We start from the raw sequence: 16,808 nt of genomic DNA, 5'->3' as shown, positions 1-16,808 counted from the left end.
AACACGGGGAAGAGGTGTTCGATGTGACGTTCGTTGGGAGACACGGAAGACCGTCGAGATAAAAATTCGGAGCGCCGCCGCCGATGCCCGTTTAGGATTAGCGTCTTCTCCGCCACGGTTTTGGAGATCTGCGAAAAGTTTCTGGCGGTACCTGAGGTTGTTATCACCGCTGATACCTTCAACCTCCCTCTGATAATTTTTTATTGCAAGTTTGAAGGAAGTGGGCAGAGACATCATTCAAGATGAGGTAAGTTTGCAACTTCTACGGTTCTCGCTGCTTTCTATCAGTGTTACATTGATAATACCAAAAAAAAAGGCACTAATCATCTGCGCAGAGTTGAGACCTGCCACTTCTGCAGTCGGTATGCTATAACCCCGCCATCAACCTAAGTACAATTTTCATTAACAGCGAAACAGTCCTGTATACCCTAGCAAGGGTATCAGTTTTGTGCGGCTCGATTCGAAAATGTTCCGGTTCTGCAGAAGGTGGGTGGTTCCTATGATCAATACGGTTGAAGAACACTCTGACTCCTTCCAGCAAATGTCACAAGAACTTTAAGATGAAGCGCCAACCCCGCAAGTTGAAGTGGACCAAGACCAGCAGAGCTGCAAATGGAAAGGAAATGATCGTCGACTCGTCTCTCGTTCTGTCTCAGTTCGCCAAGAAGAGGAACGCCCCCGTCAAGTACGACCGCAACCTCGTGGCCGCTACCGTCAAGGCTATGGAGAGAGTGGAGGAGATCCGTCAACGCAGAGAGCGCGCTTTCACCAAGCGCAGATTGGCAGGCAAGCTTGCCCGGGACCGCAAGCGCGAGGAGGACCGGAGGGTTGTGGCCGAGGGCGAACACCTTATCCGCAAGGAACTGCGCGACAGAGAAGAAGGCATGCCCTTGGTGCAGGAGGGCAAGCAGAACAAGATCCACAGCGAGGAGAGGCCCAGGCAGAAGAAGAAGACCAGAGTTCTCGTGGATGGCACAACTCAGGAGGAAATGGACGTCGATTAAAGGTTATGCGCTTTCTTTGTTTCTTTCAGATACGATGCCCTGGGTTTTACAACGGAGTTAGGTTGTTGTGATATCTGATTTGTTTGCTACTAAAAAGAACTGATTCATACCTAGCTAGTCAATATTTTCTACATGATCTACGGCTTATGCCGGGTTTCATACCTTGTATAGACCTTCCTGTTCCTGTCTACGTTCTTTGTCTAAAAGCAATCTGCCGGGATGGTGCCATATCCACCGCTCACTGGAGAGCGAAGCCTTTATACGCTTTGCTTGCTAGGCTCCTTGCTCCACTTTACATGTTCTTACCGTTTGTTGCTGGTCTAATGGCCGTAGCTCTGACTGAATGCATGTTGGGTTTCTCTTCTGTGTTAAGAGCAAATAAAGGACCTCATCCCCAAAAGAAGTATATATTCTTCTATTCCACTGTTCCTTCCCATCTTCTAACCTTTCCCCCATTACTACCAACATTTTACACTTGGCTTCCATGAAGCTTGTGTATGCGTTAACCACACCAGACCAATACCAAGCACCGAGAGACTAACATGCCGTGAGACCGCCCCATCCGCGCCTGGCAGTTATCACTAACAAACCGCAGACAATGTTCGTTCCATTCATCGGCCTCTTCGTCACCTTGACGTTCTTCGGTGCCCGTCTCAAAGTCCCAGGAATGAAAGAACTCACTGACCGCCGCGAGCCACTCTTCATGCGCATATCGAGCGCCGTATGCATAGCATCAGAGGCAAATACAATCCTAGACATTGCACAAGTCGCCACATGGGCATACAAGAAAGCAACTCACGACAAGAATCTCTTGCCCTACGACTGGGACAATCTCTGGTGCTCCGTTAACCAAGAAGACTTGTTCACCGAGAAGGGTCTCATGGTGATTAACAACACGGAGACATCGCTGATCGCTCTCCACCCCGTATGCTATGAGGAAGACAAACAGACCTGGTGGAACGATGTCCACGGCGACGAGAATGCAGACAAGAATGCTTCAACCACATTACCTTCTTTCAAAGAATTCCTAGATATTTTCATCGTCATTTCCTGTATAGCATTGCACAGCTGGGCTCGCATGTCTTCGTGGGGACGCTCTGCAGCAAAAGATTCCCGGCCCGGGACCACTTCAAAGACATCTGATGGCAGTGACGAGGATACATCGATCTTCATTCAGATCCATCCCAAAGTGGACAATGCAATCTCCCGCAACCAACGCGGCCAAGTACTCAGCGCACAATCCTTAGACCACTCTACCGCTACTGAAGAAGACCCAGAAGTTGATGTTGTCAGCACGGAGAACACCCTCACACAACTTACTCCAGAAACCTGCTACTTCCCGGAGCGACTATGGGCTCTGGATCTGTACCGACCTCAGAACCGTGCCCTGGGTCTGATAATGCGTGCTTTGGTCGCCTGCCCAGCTACACATACCGTTCAACCCGCGACTAGTCAACCAGAACCTCCCGAACCTGCACAACCAGGGCCTAGTAGTCAAGCCGGATATAACCTACCAGAACAAGTCCAACTAGAAAGACCTAACAAGAAACGGAAGAAGAACCGTCCCAGTCTGGAAAGGAGGGATCGTTGGACACGGAAACGTCCAAGGAGACGGGAATCAAGCGAAAGTGACATAGGAGACAGAGAAGAGAGGGGGAGATGAGGGATGGAAGAAGGGGACTCAGCATCGGCAGACTCAGACGAACAGTCTGAAGCCCCGACCTTTAATTGACACGTAGAGGTAGCCGTATATACATCTCCATATTCACCCTGTTCGTCCGGTGGGTAATCGACAGAGATTTATCCCTCCCAATCTATGATCTGATTATCTTCTTTGGCCTTGTGCTTAGTGTGCGGCTGGTTGGGATGCCTGTTGATCGGGTCAAATAGCTTTATTGAACGTTTGGTGATCTGTAGAGATAGTTGGGGAGTAGCTTGGTGCTTGTTGGACGCTCTTGGGATTTCTCATGTCTTGCGCGATGTGTTTGGACAGGCGCTGTGCGCTCTGGTGAGGGTGGGATGCATGAAATCTCAATGTGTTTGGAGCATAAGCTTTGGCGTTTGGGGCCGTGTAAGAGAATATAGAATATTTAGTAGCTCCTTTCTATGAATTTCACTGATCAATGTAGACCATCCATATGATTCTTGATACCATCTACCAGAAATTATCTGCACTGTGAACCAGCTTCCTTTCGTTGCTCATGAGTGACAAGTATAACCCAGTATGATGTATTTAATAGTATCCCATTGGGAGTTTGTGTACACAAATAAAAAGGAAACAGTCGACGGACTCATGTGAAGGACTCTGGTCCGGTATATGAGGGCGATGCAAATGCTGTGATACAAATAAAATGATACATGGGTAGTCAAAATAGAGTAATTGAGTGGCAATAGTGGGAATATGAAGGGAGAGAGAGAAAGAAACCAATGAAAAGAGGGAAGGCAAAGAATAAGATAATAAGACCTAGACGATCCATTCAAATCCAAATGCATACCAGGGGCCCAAGGTCACACGAAGTGCCGACGGGTGATACATTCCCTAGTAACCTGTCATACACGCAAAAAGGGGTTGTTCAAACAGCACAGGTAACCACAGAAAAGCCAATGTTCGCAAAATACGCGCGAGCTCGTACATGTCATGAAAAATTACTGTTGCAGCGCAGCAGTCCAATCGGCTGGATTCCATGGCCGAAGAGAAGTTCGTGAGAATCACACAAAAAGATGATCCAAGAAGGTATAAGAAGGGCGGGTTGTTTACTCCTCCATCCGACCAAAAACGCCATCGTCGTCTTCATCAGCCGCAGTGGGCCGGTGCCCAAAATCAACGTCTGCATTGCGACTCTGCCGTGTGGTGCGATCCGCATCGCCCATCTTCACTTCTCGCTCGTCTGACACCTTGTACGACAGGGAAGGGTTATACGAGAGCGAGAGGAAAAGGTTTGGAGTAGAGTTCGGGAAAAGAGCATCTGCCTCCTTGGTTGCCGACTGATCCAGGCTCTGGCTCTCGTTACCACTCGCACCGGCCTGGTCAAGGAAGCGACTTGGCAATGGAGGGACGGGGGGTACACTAGGGGACATCGGCACGGGCCTCGTGCGAGGGGTGTTGAAGGTGCAGAGACCGATGGCCGCAGCGAGATCAGCCTCGTCGTCTTCGTGCAATTTGGCTTCCGCGGTCGAAGGCCGTGTATCGATACTGGAGTGGCGGTAGTGTGAGAACGCCGGAGAATGCCATGGAGCACTGCCGGTGAAGGAGCTCGAGGGGATGGACTGATAAGAGTGAGAGAAGAGGCCCGATGCAGTACTGACACTGAACCGCTTCTCCATAGTTGGCTCGGGGGACATGTCTTCATCGTCCTCGTCATCCTCATCCATCGGGGGCGGAGTGGTCTCTGCGGAGCTGAGCCCATCTCGAAGTTCTGATGAGGCACCAGGGGATGCGGATGATGCTTCCGACTCGGCCTCCGCGCCTTCTGGCGGACCGTCCTGGTTCATATTTACCAAAACGGAGGCTGCCTCGAGCAGCTGGACTTGTTGATGCTTAGAAATAAGGAGTTTCGAGGTAATCGCCCATGCAGGGTCATGTTCCCACCTAAGTACCATAAAACGTCAATCGAGTGTGGCCCAGGACAACAGGGGAGAGAAAAGGATCTGGAGAATGAGGGGAACTGAATGACCACGAAGGCGACCTTGCACAGAGCCGACATGGCGCATTTACCCCGGATCGAGCCAGACGGTAGGATGGCATGTTAGGGGAGGATACACACATATGCTTAGACAAGCAACTGCCATGCTTATACCCTTTCCCGCAACGATCGCAGCGAAGGTCGGACATGGAACGCTTCCCTTCGCTTTTGATAAGGTGCGATCCCTCGCTGGCCCGACGGTTTCGGTTCTTATTATTGTTGGTGGACTTGTTGGCGGAATTGTTACCGTCTACAGTCGCGAGGTTTGTCGAGGATGCGTCATTTGAGTTGGTTGGCGAGGCCTTGCGAGCGACCGGCGGCTCATGGCTGGGGCTATTCATGCTCCGTGAGAAATAAGAGCCGAAGCCGGAGGGGGCCCCGACCGAACTAGATTCCAAGCCTTTTCGGCTCCCTCGACGGTGCGAAGGCATAGAAACTCCTACTGACTCCCCAGCAGAATCCTTCAAGGACGCAGCGACTGCCGCGGCGGCAGCGTTGGCGGCAGCAGCAGTGGTGACACTTTTCCGACGAGTTACCCGATGATTAGCGTTGACCGCACCGAGAGAGATGGAATGGGCATGGTGGCGTGGGTTGGACTGCGGTAGCGGGCGAGAAAGAGACAATTCCTGTTCAATGGATGAAACCATTTGAATTAGCGATTTATTCCGGAGTACTACTTAGTTACAGGGGATTTAATATAGAATAGGGCGACAAACGCCGTACCTTGAATGAGGCCATGGTGAGTGCGTGGACTCTCGGGCGATCAATCCCCTGAAGCCCGCTTGAAGATAGTATGATCAAAACCGTGAGGTATATTGATTTGGCGGTGATCCGAAGGGATGAAGAGCGAGGTGGGCGTGAAAAGGAAGAGTAAAAAAAAAAAAAGCAGAAGAGTTTCGTCTGGCTCGGGGGCGAATTCTAAAATAGTGTGCCGGTACCTAGTAGTGAGGCTGAAGTAAAAAGGGCAAGGGGGGCAATGGTTGGGCAATTGAGGAGGATTGGTTTAAATGGAAGCGGAGGTTGTAAGAGTAGACAAGAAGAGGTGGAAGAGAGAGGTATAGCGACAGAGGAGAAGAAGGGGAAGAATTGAAGAAGAGGAGAGAACAAAAAAAAAAAAAAAAAGAGGAGAAAGAAACAAGAGAGCAAGAAGCACGATGGAGGAGAAGTGAGTGAATGAATGGATGCACGAGGAATCCGGTACTGTAATGGTGGTACACAACAGACTTCAAGACACAGTCCAAAGTGTGTTAAGGTAGTAAAGTAAATTAAAATAAAAATGGTAAAAAATAAATTATTTAAAAAATTCCCAAAAAAAACCACAGCTTCTGCGGGGCCTTTGGGTTCACTAGTTGACAGAATGGATTCCAAGCAATGCGGGGGTTTGGGCGATCTCCGGTTGGTTTGGTTATGATTCCGGAGATTTTTAAAAATAAATCTCTAGAAAAAAGAAAATTATTGGGGAAAATGCAAAAAATGATTCCATTCAGAAACAGTCCCCTCAAAGAGAAAATCGTTCCTCTGTAAAGAGAGTCAAAACGGATGGAAAATCCTTCAGGCTGCCAATCATTGCAGTCAGACCGTCAGGGCAGAAACAGTTGTTCCTGACTAACCAGCAGGCAAAGAGGGTGATGTTGTTTGCTCCACTCGCATCTGGGATCCGATGTCCAGGCAAGGAAATGGCTCTGGTGATGTTGTCATTCAGTTCCAGGCCCCCATAATGGGGACTCTGTAAACTTGGAAAATGAAACCTGCCAGAGTTGAAACGGTAATATTTTATTCCCAACTGGAAAATCTTTCTGTTTCTTTTTTTTTTTTTTTCTTCTTTGCTTTTTCTTGTTTTATTTTTCCTTCTCTCTAGTAAGTTATGAAAAACTGAATTAGTCAGTAACTTGTGTCTGCATGGTCACCTGCTCAGCACGAGGCCATGCCGTATGGTAACTGAACCAATTAGTAGATCATCAACTTTTCAGACAACAGCTCAGTTTGCAGTACTAGTTCCTAGAAGGAGGGTTTAATAAAATCCAATGGACACATAATTGGTCACAGCTGGTGTGATCTTCTGACAAGTGCAGATTACCCCCCTTCGAGGAGGAAAATTAATTAATTAAGAAACATCATACAAAAACAATCTCATTCATCGTAGCGAGAGAGAGGAGTACAAATGATTGGCATCTACCTAAGTACTAAGTGAGTACTCTGTAGGTCCCGTACAGTTCATCCTCCTCGATTCATTACCGCCGGCAATACATTACAGCGCCCACGGCCCCAAAAAAATCACTCAATGGGTGATCTGTGCTGTACTCCGTCCCGGTGACCATACCGTAATACGTAGGAATCGACGCATCGACCGGTCTAGGGCCTGGCGGGTGGATACATGATGTCATCCCCCATGGCCGTACCGTACCGTATGATTGGATGACGCCTCCGTCTCCCATTGCCAATCACCCTACGAATGGGGGATAAACTGGGAAAGGGCTGGGGTCAATTCGATACGGTATCGACGTTCGTTCCCAAGACCTTATCTTACCGCCAGAGTACCTGCGGTTAGGGACCTTTTATAGTATGTACAAGTAGTTCTACTAGTAAGGTACGCTCAGGTACGGAGGGAAGGTAAAATTGCCTATCATTCGAATTGACCCTAAACTTTCCCAGAGGTAAGGCACGTCCAATGGTTGAGGTACCTATGTCCTACCAAAGTCAACTTGCGATTCAGCCAAGATGAAGATCCGCCAGCTGCACTGACAGGTCATTGGACACATGGCCAATACCTACTGACTGGGTAATACCCTAAACTGCAAGTCAAGTGCATTCTTTCGGGCCTGGTTCCATGGCTGAGCCATTCTTTATGATTATCAATTAATATTTTTTGTTCTTTTCTGTTTTTATTTTTTTTTTACCCCCTTCTTTTTTTCTCTTTTTTTGGATTTCTTTAAATTAGCGGTTCGAATGTTTCTTTATCTATATAAGATGGATCGTAGATTGATGTCGCACAGGTTACCCCTGTACCAAGATGTGACTAGACAAATATTCGGTCTTCTAGTCAATGATCGCACCACAAAGGGCCAGTTACAACTGCGGCACGCCACAGCTTTAGCCCCCAGGCATCGGTGATTCTCGAAGGAATGTCTCAGGCACTCACTTTTATCCGCCATCGGTGTTGCTTACGTTGCTTTGCGTACGAAAGTATCCTACCACATTGATTTGGCGACAATGCCAAACTGTCTTTTTCAATGAGAAGCAGTCACGTAATCCTTCCATTTGAACGTATTAACCTACTAGACCAGCGCAATGGCGTACCCTTATCATTGCCTATGAGAAAGACCTCTGTGTTTGATCGCCTTATCGTGACGCATCAGAGTGATCTTAGTCTACAGCCAAGAGCCAGATATTTCCATTCTGAAACTGTTCCTTCAAACATCTAAAGTCCACAGCAGATCACGGTCTTCAGGGTTAGTTCCCAGACATCCTTCTCAATCAAGGCCAGAAACTGTGGTCTAAGTGAACTAATCCGGACATATATGAAAAGCCGAAGCAGTCCGAGGTGGTCTTAGTATTCGTGCATGTTGATATGACCAATGTCTCGTGGACAAAAGTGCTGGGATGATCCCAAGATCAAGCAGGCGTTCGAGATCCAAACCGATCATTGAAACATGTGACCCATGACTTGCAGGCGGAGTATTCTGCCGACACAAATGACGACCGCCTATCCCCAAACCAATCAGAAGATTTGAAGCATACAACTTTTTGCAAGTCACCATCAAGTATCAACAGCAAGATATCGCTTGGTTTGAGTATTAACGGTAGGATACCGGAAGAACCATACTTCTGCTAGAACGTCAATTTTGGGGATCTATTGCCCCATAAGTCAATTCACAATGCTCCACTCCCGCCTCCGACCCCTCCCCCGCCGTCGAACGCCCTTATCTTCCTCCCCGGCAGCCCCTCCACCCGATTTCCACGACGAGGACTCCGTCGAGGATGAATCTGCCGAGGACATCTTTGGAGCGTTTCTCCCCCACCTGTTCCCAGATGATGCTCCCTCTTTCCATGGTGACCCTGGGCAGCATCTCCTGTACAGCTCCCCGCGCTATGGCACTCTCCAAATCATGGTCCCCTCCTACCCCAACCAGAGCGAAAATCGCTCGGAAGAGATCGCAGCTGGGCAAAGAAGCGATGTTGACCATGGGCGAAAGCTGTTTGCGCACTTTCTATGGAGTGCCGCCATGGTGGTCGCAGAGGGGGTGGAAAAAGCAGAGCATCTCGCTTCGCTGAGACAATTAGATCCCGACACCGCGATGTGGAAAGTTACAGGGGAGAGTGTGCTTGAATTGGGCGCTGGTTTGTCTTTCCCTAGTTTCACTTCCTCACAACCGTGGATGTATCGGACTGATCTCATCCTGCAGGTGCCGCATTACCATCCGTAGTCTGTGCCCTGGCGCAAGCATCTACTGTTACTATTACCGACCACCCCTCTTCTCCCGCCTTTGCTGGCGCCATCGCCTTCAATGTTGACCACAATGTCCGCAAGTCCCCCTCAACTACTGAGGTCATTATCAAACCCCATGAATGGGGAACGCTAGACAGCGACCCCTGGGCCGTCGATAAGAAAGGAACCTTCACACGGATCATCGGCGCAGATTGCTACTGGATGTCTTCGCAGCACGAGAACCTCGTAAATACGATGAAATGGTTCCTTGCACCCGGCGGCAAGGTCTGGGTTGTTGCCGGATTTCACACCGGGCGAACCATCGTGGCCGGGTTCTTCGAAACTGCCGTGAACAACGGCCTGGAGATTGAGCGGATCTATGAGCGGGATCTCAATTCCGGGGCGGAAGACGGGAAGGAAGTCCGCCGGGACTGGGTACCTGAGCGGGAGGGCGAAGGCCCCGAGAATCGCAGGAGGTGGTGTGTGATTGCTCTCCTCAAGAGAAAGGGAGAGTAGATGGGCCCAGGGATTCAGATACCCAGGATAAAGCCCCCAAACCAGCATCCATAAGCGGCATATGCCAATGGATCCATACATCATGACTGATGAAACGTGACGACTGTACAGCATGATAGAAGATGAAAAAGAAATAAAAAAAACCCATCTATCTACAAACCCACTATAAAGGTCCACGATCAAACCCTCTGAAAACACACCGTACAAACCCCTTGACCCTCCTTCCCCCCAAACCTAAACCGGGGATACTCAACACGTCCCCAAACCTCCAACCGATCACCCTCCCCCTTCTCCCTGGTAAACCACATCACCAACTCCTCCTCAGTCCAATTACAACTCGTAACCACCAAAAACCCACCCTTCTTCACCAACCGCCTCGCAACCCCAGGATACATCTCACAAACCCGCCTCTGCACCTTCTTCCCAGCCACCGAAGCATCGGCATCCCCCTCAACAACCTCCTCCGAAAGCGAAACGGCATCAAACGTCCCCTTATCAAGCACAATATCAAACCCCCCTTCCCCATACGGAAACCAATCCAACTTCCCCTGCTCGCCAACCTCCTCCGCAGAATGCAAAATATCCCACTCCTCAAACCGAATCTCTCCCTCACCCTCACCAACACCATTCCCATTCCCATCCCCAGCACACTCCTCATCCTCCTCATCCGTCAAATAAGCCGAATGAATCTTCAACCTCTGCAACTCCCTCGCCAACTCCACACTCCTCGCCGAATAATCAACCCCAACCATCACACCCCGGAACCCGCCCCGCTTGCGCAACAAAGCCAACATACTCCCGTTCCCAGTCCCCAAGTCCAAGATACTGGGGTGGTTTATCCCGGCGGGGACAGTGTTGCACGGCGCGAGAGGGAAGTCCTCTGCGGTTAGGAATTGGAGGACTTTATCCGGGGCGTTGTGTTCGGAGAACCATGATGTGCCGGGGTCGTCGTCGTCATCGACGGATTCGGCGTCTGAATCTGAATCGGCGTTCGTGGTTTCTTCATGGGGGTTGTTCGCGGCGTGTTTTGTGGAGATGTGGGTGAGGGTTCGGGCGTAGAAGGTTTCCCAGCTTTTTTGGTTGTTAGTTTGTTCCTCGGGAGGTGTTTTGGTTGTGAGTTTCTTTTCTTTGTTTCTTTCTTTCTTTCTTTCTTTCTTTCTTTCTTTTTTTTTTTTTTTTCCATCACTGCTTGGGCTATGATTGCAGATTGTGATGGATGGATGGAGGGGTAGCGGGGTACTGGCTTCTCAATTGTAGTGCAATGGATTGGCACTTACTAGTCTTTGGTTCCCAATTCGCTGGGTGAGAGGTGACTTGGATGACTTTCTTCTGCCATCTTTTAGATCTTTTCTGTTTAGAAACACACGCGGTGGTGGTATACGTGAAACTCTCGTGTTGAAAGGGTCGACGTGAAATTTGGAGAGCCGCGCGGGAGTCAAAATTAGGCCCCGCGGAAATCTAGAACCGCGGCTAAGTTGCAATTGAACGCTACCTCTCTCTACAACGGTTTTCTTATTTACTGCTTCGAATATCATATGAACTTGTTTAACTCCTTGTATTCAAGAATAAAGTAGCCCCTTGGGTATTTCGCCGTAAACCGCGATGCAATGATCACAGTGCAAGTAAAGAGTGTGATAAGACAGTATGAAAAACGAATGGAAACGATGATGTAGAAACCTCTAAACATCGAAGCGGAAAGTATAAATCCCAATGAATAGTATTACATGGTCAGGCACGAATTCTCGCCACATTTATCTCTTTTGATAACACCCAGGACGCCGGTAATAAGCATGCAATGTCACCTTTTAAGACGCAACATGGAGCCACCGGTTGACAAATTGAAAATGCCAATTAGCGAATGTAGTGTGGTAGAATGTAAAAAAAATAAATAACGACAGCAAAGCCCGCTTTGGTCATCAGATCATCAGAATAGAAGCCCAAAGGCCATTGGAAATAGGTTGTGAAAGGCAGTAGAAAAGGGAGAAAAGGGAAACGGAGAGAAGCCAGCAGGAAGGAAACTCTTTTTGGGGAGGAAAAAAAAAAGAAAAGAAAAAACGACAGTAAGCCTCAACTGGGCATGTCAAATAGTCATGCAATCATTTCAAGGACGTGTCCTCAGAGATGACCCTGAGCGAACTCCGTCTTAAAAAAACATCAAACCAGAGGAATTATAAAAATTCGTCAATATTTCTCATGATCAGGCGCTCGTTCCCTGGGGGAGGAGACCTAGGATCCGCTATCCGCGACCCGAACCGGAGACCGTGCAGACCATTATTCTCCAGTTGACTAGAGATCGACTGTGACATCGGTGCCGCCAGAAAACCCGTAGTTCTTGGTGAGAAGAGAGCAGGCGGTTCTACTGGACCATCCCGCACGAAGAAGTCGGTCTTTGCTAAGGAGTAAGGCCCGCTCTCCGTACGCCATGGATTTAATACGGACTCTGGACGGATCGATCGTACGGCCGAGTCGCCGACTTGGAAGCTTGACTTCCGCAGAGTTAATGGCCGCGGAGATAGGCTTCGCTTATGTGAAGGGGTTTTAGGAAAGCTTAGACTGTCAGCAGAAGTAGGCGTGGTCTGGTTTGTCGAAGGCACCGAGAGTGAGCTCGTCGAGGCCTGCGACAAACCAGCGCATGAAGCCGGTCCAGCTGGAGTTACGATTTCAGGCTGGTTAAGTGCCTCCGTTCGAGAGGGTTGCGGTTCAGAGCCCCTCCGAGGACCTTCCGCAAACCACTCCTCAGGCGCCGGTTTTGAAGGGCCACCCCGGAGCAACCGGGAACGGAAATCTGTCAATTGGTAGATAAGGCTCATATTAGGGCCCACCCAGCGACTCCGCCCCTTGACAATCTCGTACATGGAGTTGAAATCCAGCTGCCGGTTTTTGTATAAACCATATGCGATGACCAGCGACGCGGATCGACTGGCACCCAACTGACAGTGAACAAGGACCTTTTTCCCTTGTGAAATGCGGGAATCAATGAGCTCGCAGAGGGGATAGAGGTCATCGAGTATTTCTGAATTATGGTCCCAGCCCACATGGATGTATTCCGGCTTGGATGCGTCGTGGCGAGGTGTGCCAGGCGACGACTCATTCGGGGGGTATTCAAAGGCGGATTTGAAGGAAATATCTGACATGGCTGTTCCTGGAACTTCGATCGGCGACGGCTTGGGGTTTGTGGACGTATTCCGAAGGACACTCATAACAGATCCATTCTTGGCCGTTGTGTTAGTGAATGGATTTACTACTTCCTTGGCCACGTTGATGACAACATCAAACTGGGACGCTTCTTGTACTGTCGGTTCCAAGTACAAATAGACTCCGGAGTCGTAGATTTGGATAGGCCCATTCGGGTAGCCCCGCTCACTGCGTCTAGTAGACTCTCTCGAGTCTAGGTGATCATCCTCCTCCTCCAATTCATGGAGCACACCGCCAGAAACTGAGTTTTCATCGGGGACTGGCTGCAAAGGTGATGGGTTATCCTCCGAAGCCGATAGCCGTCGACTGCCATGATGGGTCATGGGCCTGGGTAATTGCATGCCACCTTTGGGACCAAATGACGGGGAGAAGATCGAATTTAGAGATGGGGAAGATTCGGTATGTCGCAAAGGTTGCCGGCTGAGTGGGGTAGGAGGAATTTCAGAGATATTGCTAGAAAACGATCTATCAAAGCCGGGAGTCCGAATAGTGAGATTTGCCGGTTTCCGGCGTGAGCTTCGGGGGGGGATGTGTACTGGCGACGGTGGCGCAGACAAATGGTGCTGCGAGGTTGTTTCAACGACGGATGCTGTAGCAATTGGAGGGCGGGAAGACTGTGAGGGGGGAGGCATCCTCAAGGATAAATTCTTCAAGTTTCGTGCTCGCCTGCCGGGAGAGTCCGGGCGCACAGGATTCGGTGTATCGGACGACAATTTAGAAAGGTTGTTATGGGCTGTCGAGAGCGAGTGGCTCTCGACATTGCGCGGTGGCGGCATGAATTTGGTATACGACAGTGGCATGGACGTCGGAGATTCCGGAGAAGAGCTGGGGGATGTCTCTGCGCCGGAAGGTGAATCGAAGGTAGAGATGGTGGTGGTCGGCGAAGAATCAGTAGACGCTGATGTCATCGATGAGATGCTCTCACGGTGCTTGAAAGGAAGGGGGCGTCGCGACGTATTAACGGTGACATTAGTGGGTACTTCGAGAGGTTTAACTGCAGTCGCCTGCTCCTCCTTGTCGGCAATGCTGGGTGGTCTCCCACCAAACACTGACATAAAGGATGGGAATGAATCCGGTACTGACGGTGGACTAGTCTGAACGGGCATGATGAATCCAGACTTCAGTACAGACCTGCGCTTGAAAGGCGACACCCTTTCAGGTATACAGCTCTCACAAAACGCCGGCGCAAAAACCGCAGGACAGCAGTCGCATCCAGATGAAGGGAAAGAAGAAAGTGTCGCACTTGCTACCAGAGCAAATGACCTTTTTGAAAGAGCACAATCAGTTTCCATGTTCAAGCTTTGTGGCTTCGCAAAGTACAGATGTCCAGGCCGTAATAAACCAAGCAAGTTGAGCTGCAAGGAGGGTGAAACAAGGCCGGCAATCTGAACCTTAAAAGAAAGGAAGCAACAATGGGATCAGAGCAAAATTCTGTTGTTGTCCTAGGCGTAGAGCATTGAACGTTGGAGGTATGGAAGCGCGCAGAAAGAATGGGCGTCTAGCAATGAATGTAAGAAAGACGTGAACATACCAAATGTTGCCACAAGAGGTCTGGTACCTCTTGAAGATGTGTCAGTGATGTAAAGGAAAGGACAGTGGGTGTGCAACAAGAAAATAATAAAATGAAAAAAACAAATCAATCAAAAAATGCAGCAGAAAAAATAAATGAAAAGCTGAGTCAAGGAGAGCTAGAAATTATAATAAAAAAAATAAAAAATAAAATAAAAAATAAATAAAAAAAAAGGTTAAAAGGAAAAACTGATGCAGTGTCAGAAATTACTGCATGGAAAGAAGATCCAATGAATTAATGGTTGAGATGGAGGTGTAAAAGTTGAAGAGGAATTGCCGCCCGGTATTCGCGTGGGCAGTCGTTCCTCCGGGGAATGACGAAAGGAACCAGTGCAGGAATCTAGTAGGGTAAAGGAGGGTAAGAAGGGAAGTAAAAGAACGACTGCCCACAAGCCAAAGGAAAGAAATGGGTCACGTCGATTGATTAGCGAAGTACCCTACTAAGAGGGAAAGAGGAGGGGAAGAAGGAAACGGAGAGTAAAAGAGAGAGAGAGAGAGAGAAGGGAGAGGGGAAACACACGACTGGTGGTTGTGTGTGTGTGTGCGAGAAAAGAGAGGTTCCTCCAGGATAGGATAGAGACCAGGCCAGTTCCAGCAGCATGTAATACTGGTAAACGATCACTAAGAATAAACCACCTGCTCCAGCAGTAGTTCGTTTGAGAAGACGGGAAGGGAGTGAATGGAGGCCGTGATTGGAACCGTCTGCCCGCGTTTCTTGACGGCAGGCCAATCAGTCAACCGTTGCTGGTGGGGCGCGAGGACAGACTCCAGTCAACCAGATGTGGGAAGCCAATCAAACCCGACCGAAGCAGAACATTCATCGCCTGCAGCTCTAAATTTAGCCGCCCGGGTTGGTCTGGGAGGCTGGAATGTGCATCACGGGCGCCAAAAGCACGCAAATCAGATGCCTGTCTTCTTCCCAACGTTGGCATGTCTCTCCAGTCGCGGAGATGCTGGTATGTACCGCTCCTCTTCCCCGTCACCCACAACAACGACCGAGTGATGATCCTCGCGGTCAAGGCAAAGGGAACAAGATAGGAAGTGATGGGCAAGGGTAGGTGGGTATGATTCTGATACAACACAGGGGGTGGAGGAACGAAATCATGCGTGTATCAGAAACCACAGATCGTAATCAATGACCAGGCAAGTGGAAGCACTGGGTTTTTTTTGGGGGGGAGGGGGATCATAGCTCCTTTTTTTTTTTCCTTCTCACTCCCTCTTTTTGTTTTCTTTGTGCTCTTTTTATGGAAATGGTTGTTCCTCTCTCTCTCTCTCTCTCTCTCTTCCTCTTTCGGATCTCTTGTCAAGGGTTGGGTGCAAACAAGGAAGGTTGCAACAAAAAAAAAAAAAAAAAGGAACAAACACGAAAAACAGGTCCACAGCTGGTACCACTTGAAGGGGTGGGAACTGAACGAATAAAGACTCAAATAACCAACTAGAGCAAAGGGCGTAATACGTATAAACAGAAATCAGGAGATCATAAACAAATGGACAATAGTGAACCGGACTATAATAGTAAAAAAGCAGATATGACAATTTCAAACATACCTTATTTTGCTATTATCAAAGACTCCCTCTTTCTCCTATCCCTTTCACAATGGTTTGGGGTTCAACAGGATCACACTGTTATACCTAGTCTCAAGAAGTGAACCTATACCAGAGTGGTACTAGATCCAAACGGTATTTTTTCATTCGTATGCGGCAGTGGTCACGGCGCTTAGAATCACACACCCCCGTTTCCCTAAAGAGCTCGTCACACGAAGAGAGGGGAAAAAAGTAGGATAGTATCCAAAAAAATGAAGAAAGAAAGAAAATAACAATAACAAGAAAGTTCTTCCAGAAGAGGCACCGAAAAGATAAAAATAAGAAATCTGCTCAATCCCACGAGGAGGTCAAAACCAGTTTGAGCGGGCAGAGAGTATACGTCCAACAGCTAAACTGTAGCGACAATTTCAAATTAGCGTAAGGTTGACCCGCTTGGGTGTGCACGGTGCGCTGATGCTGCAGGGCGTTGGAGGGGGCTTACAGTGAGGACTTACTCAGATGATGATGAAGAGTAGCAAAGAGCGTCACTGAAGAAACGAAAGGCTTAGCGTGAGTCGTTCCAGCGATGAAGGATTCAGAAAAGATCAGAAAAGAAGAGACAATTGATGAGAGGCAAGGACACTATTTTACTAGATACAGATGGCGACTTTTTCAGCAGGGACCTCTATTTGGCGTGGAGCCAACCTACTAGTGTAGACTCTGTAGAGGCTCTGGGGATAAGGGAAAATGTGAAACGGGAAGGCTGATTGACTGGGGCCAAACCAATCCGATTCATCATCATCGCCCTAGGCGCAACGCCCCCTGGAGTTGTGGACTTTTCATCATTGGCGAGTGGGACGAGGAGAAGCTGCGCGGGCATCGTCCGGGCTG

The 16,808-nt window shown here is 48.9% G+C and overlaps 6 protein-coding genes across 6 annotated transcripts; 3 read left to right on the top strand and 3 right to left on the bottom strand.

Annotated features, from left to right (window-relative positions):
- Positions 1–333: 333 nt before the first annotated feature.
- On the top strand, positions 334–1,004 carry F9C07_7214 (60s ribosomal protein L30 isolog; the record flags this gene model as incomplete). Its single annotated transcript, XM_041285449.2, has 3 exons — positions 334–362; positions 418–486; positions 539–1,004. Coding segments are annotated over 3 exons (564 nt in total), but the record flags the coding sequence as incomplete, so codon positions are not given.
- Positions 1,005–1,602: 598 nt separating this feature from the next.
- F9C07_7213 (uncharacterized protein) lies at positions 1,603–2,667 on the top strand (the record flags this gene model as incomplete). Its single annotated transcript, XM_041285448.1, has 1 exon — positions 1,603–2,667. The coding sequence occupies one exon, from the start codon at positions 1,603–1,605 to the stop codon at positions 2,665–2,667; it is 1,065 nt and encodes a 354-aa protein (XP_041144946.1).
- A 1,091-nt stretch (positions 2,668–3,758) lies between these two features.
- Positions 3,759–5,334, bottom strand: F9C07_7212 (putative C2H2 finger domain protein; the record flags this gene model as incomplete). Its single annotated transcript, XM_071511592.1, has 2 exons — positions 3,759–4,593; positions 4,769–5,334. The coding sequence occupies 2 exons, from the start codon at positions 5,332–5,334 to the stop codon at positions 3,759–3,761; spliced, it is 1,401 nt and encodes a 466-aa protein (XP_071365164.1).
- A 3,040-nt stretch (positions 5,335–8,374) lies between these two features.
- On the top strand, positions 8,375–9,719 carry F9C07_1444408 (uncharacterized protein). Its single transcript, XM_041291169.2, has 2 exons — positions 8,375–9,025; positions 9,091–9,719. The coding sequence occupies exons 1-2, from the start codon at positions 8,563–8,565 to the stop codon at positions 9,627–9,629; spliced, it is 1,002 nt and encodes a 333-aa protein (XP_041144944.1). The 5' UTR covers positions 8,375–8,562; the 3' UTR covers positions 9,630–9,719.
- On the bottom strand, positions 9,460–11,062 carry F9C07_1444489 (S-adenosylmethionine-dependent methyltransferase). The gene is made up of 2 exons (XM_071508099.1): positions 10,907–11,062; positions 9,460–10,700 (listed from the first exon to the last, which is right to left on the bottom strand). Exons 1-2 carry the CDS (start codon positions 10,963–10,965, stop codon positions 9,809–9,811), a joined length of 951 nt encoding a protein of 316 aa, XP_071365163.1. The 5' UTR covers positions 10,966–11,062; the 3' UTR covers positions 9,460–9,808.
- F9C07_2152462 (dual specificity phosphatase) lies at positions 10,784–14,957 on the bottom strand. Its single transcript, XM_071509240.1, has 3 exons — positions 14,356–14,957; positions 11,171–14,087; positions 10,784–10,814 (listed from the first exon to the last, which is right to left on the bottom strand). The coding sequence occupies exon 2, from the start codon at positions 13,928–13,930 to the stop codon at positions 11,798–11,800; it is 2,133 nt and encodes a 710-aa protein (XP_071365162.1). The 5' UTR covers positions 13,931–14,087; positions 14,356–14,957; the 3' UTR covers positions 10,784–10,814; positions 11,171–11,797.
- Between the last annotated feature and the right edge of the window lie 1,851 nt (positions 14,958–16,808).

Source organism: Aspergillus flavus, chromosome 3 (assembly GCF_009017415.1).
Source record: "Aspergillus flavus chromosome 3, complete sequence".
Classification (NCBI taxonomy): Eukaryota; Fungi; Ascomycota; class Eurotiomycetes; order Eurotiales; family Aspergillaceae; genus Aspergillus; species Aspergillus flavus.
This window is presented reverse-complemented; position numbering and strand designations above follow the sequence as displayed.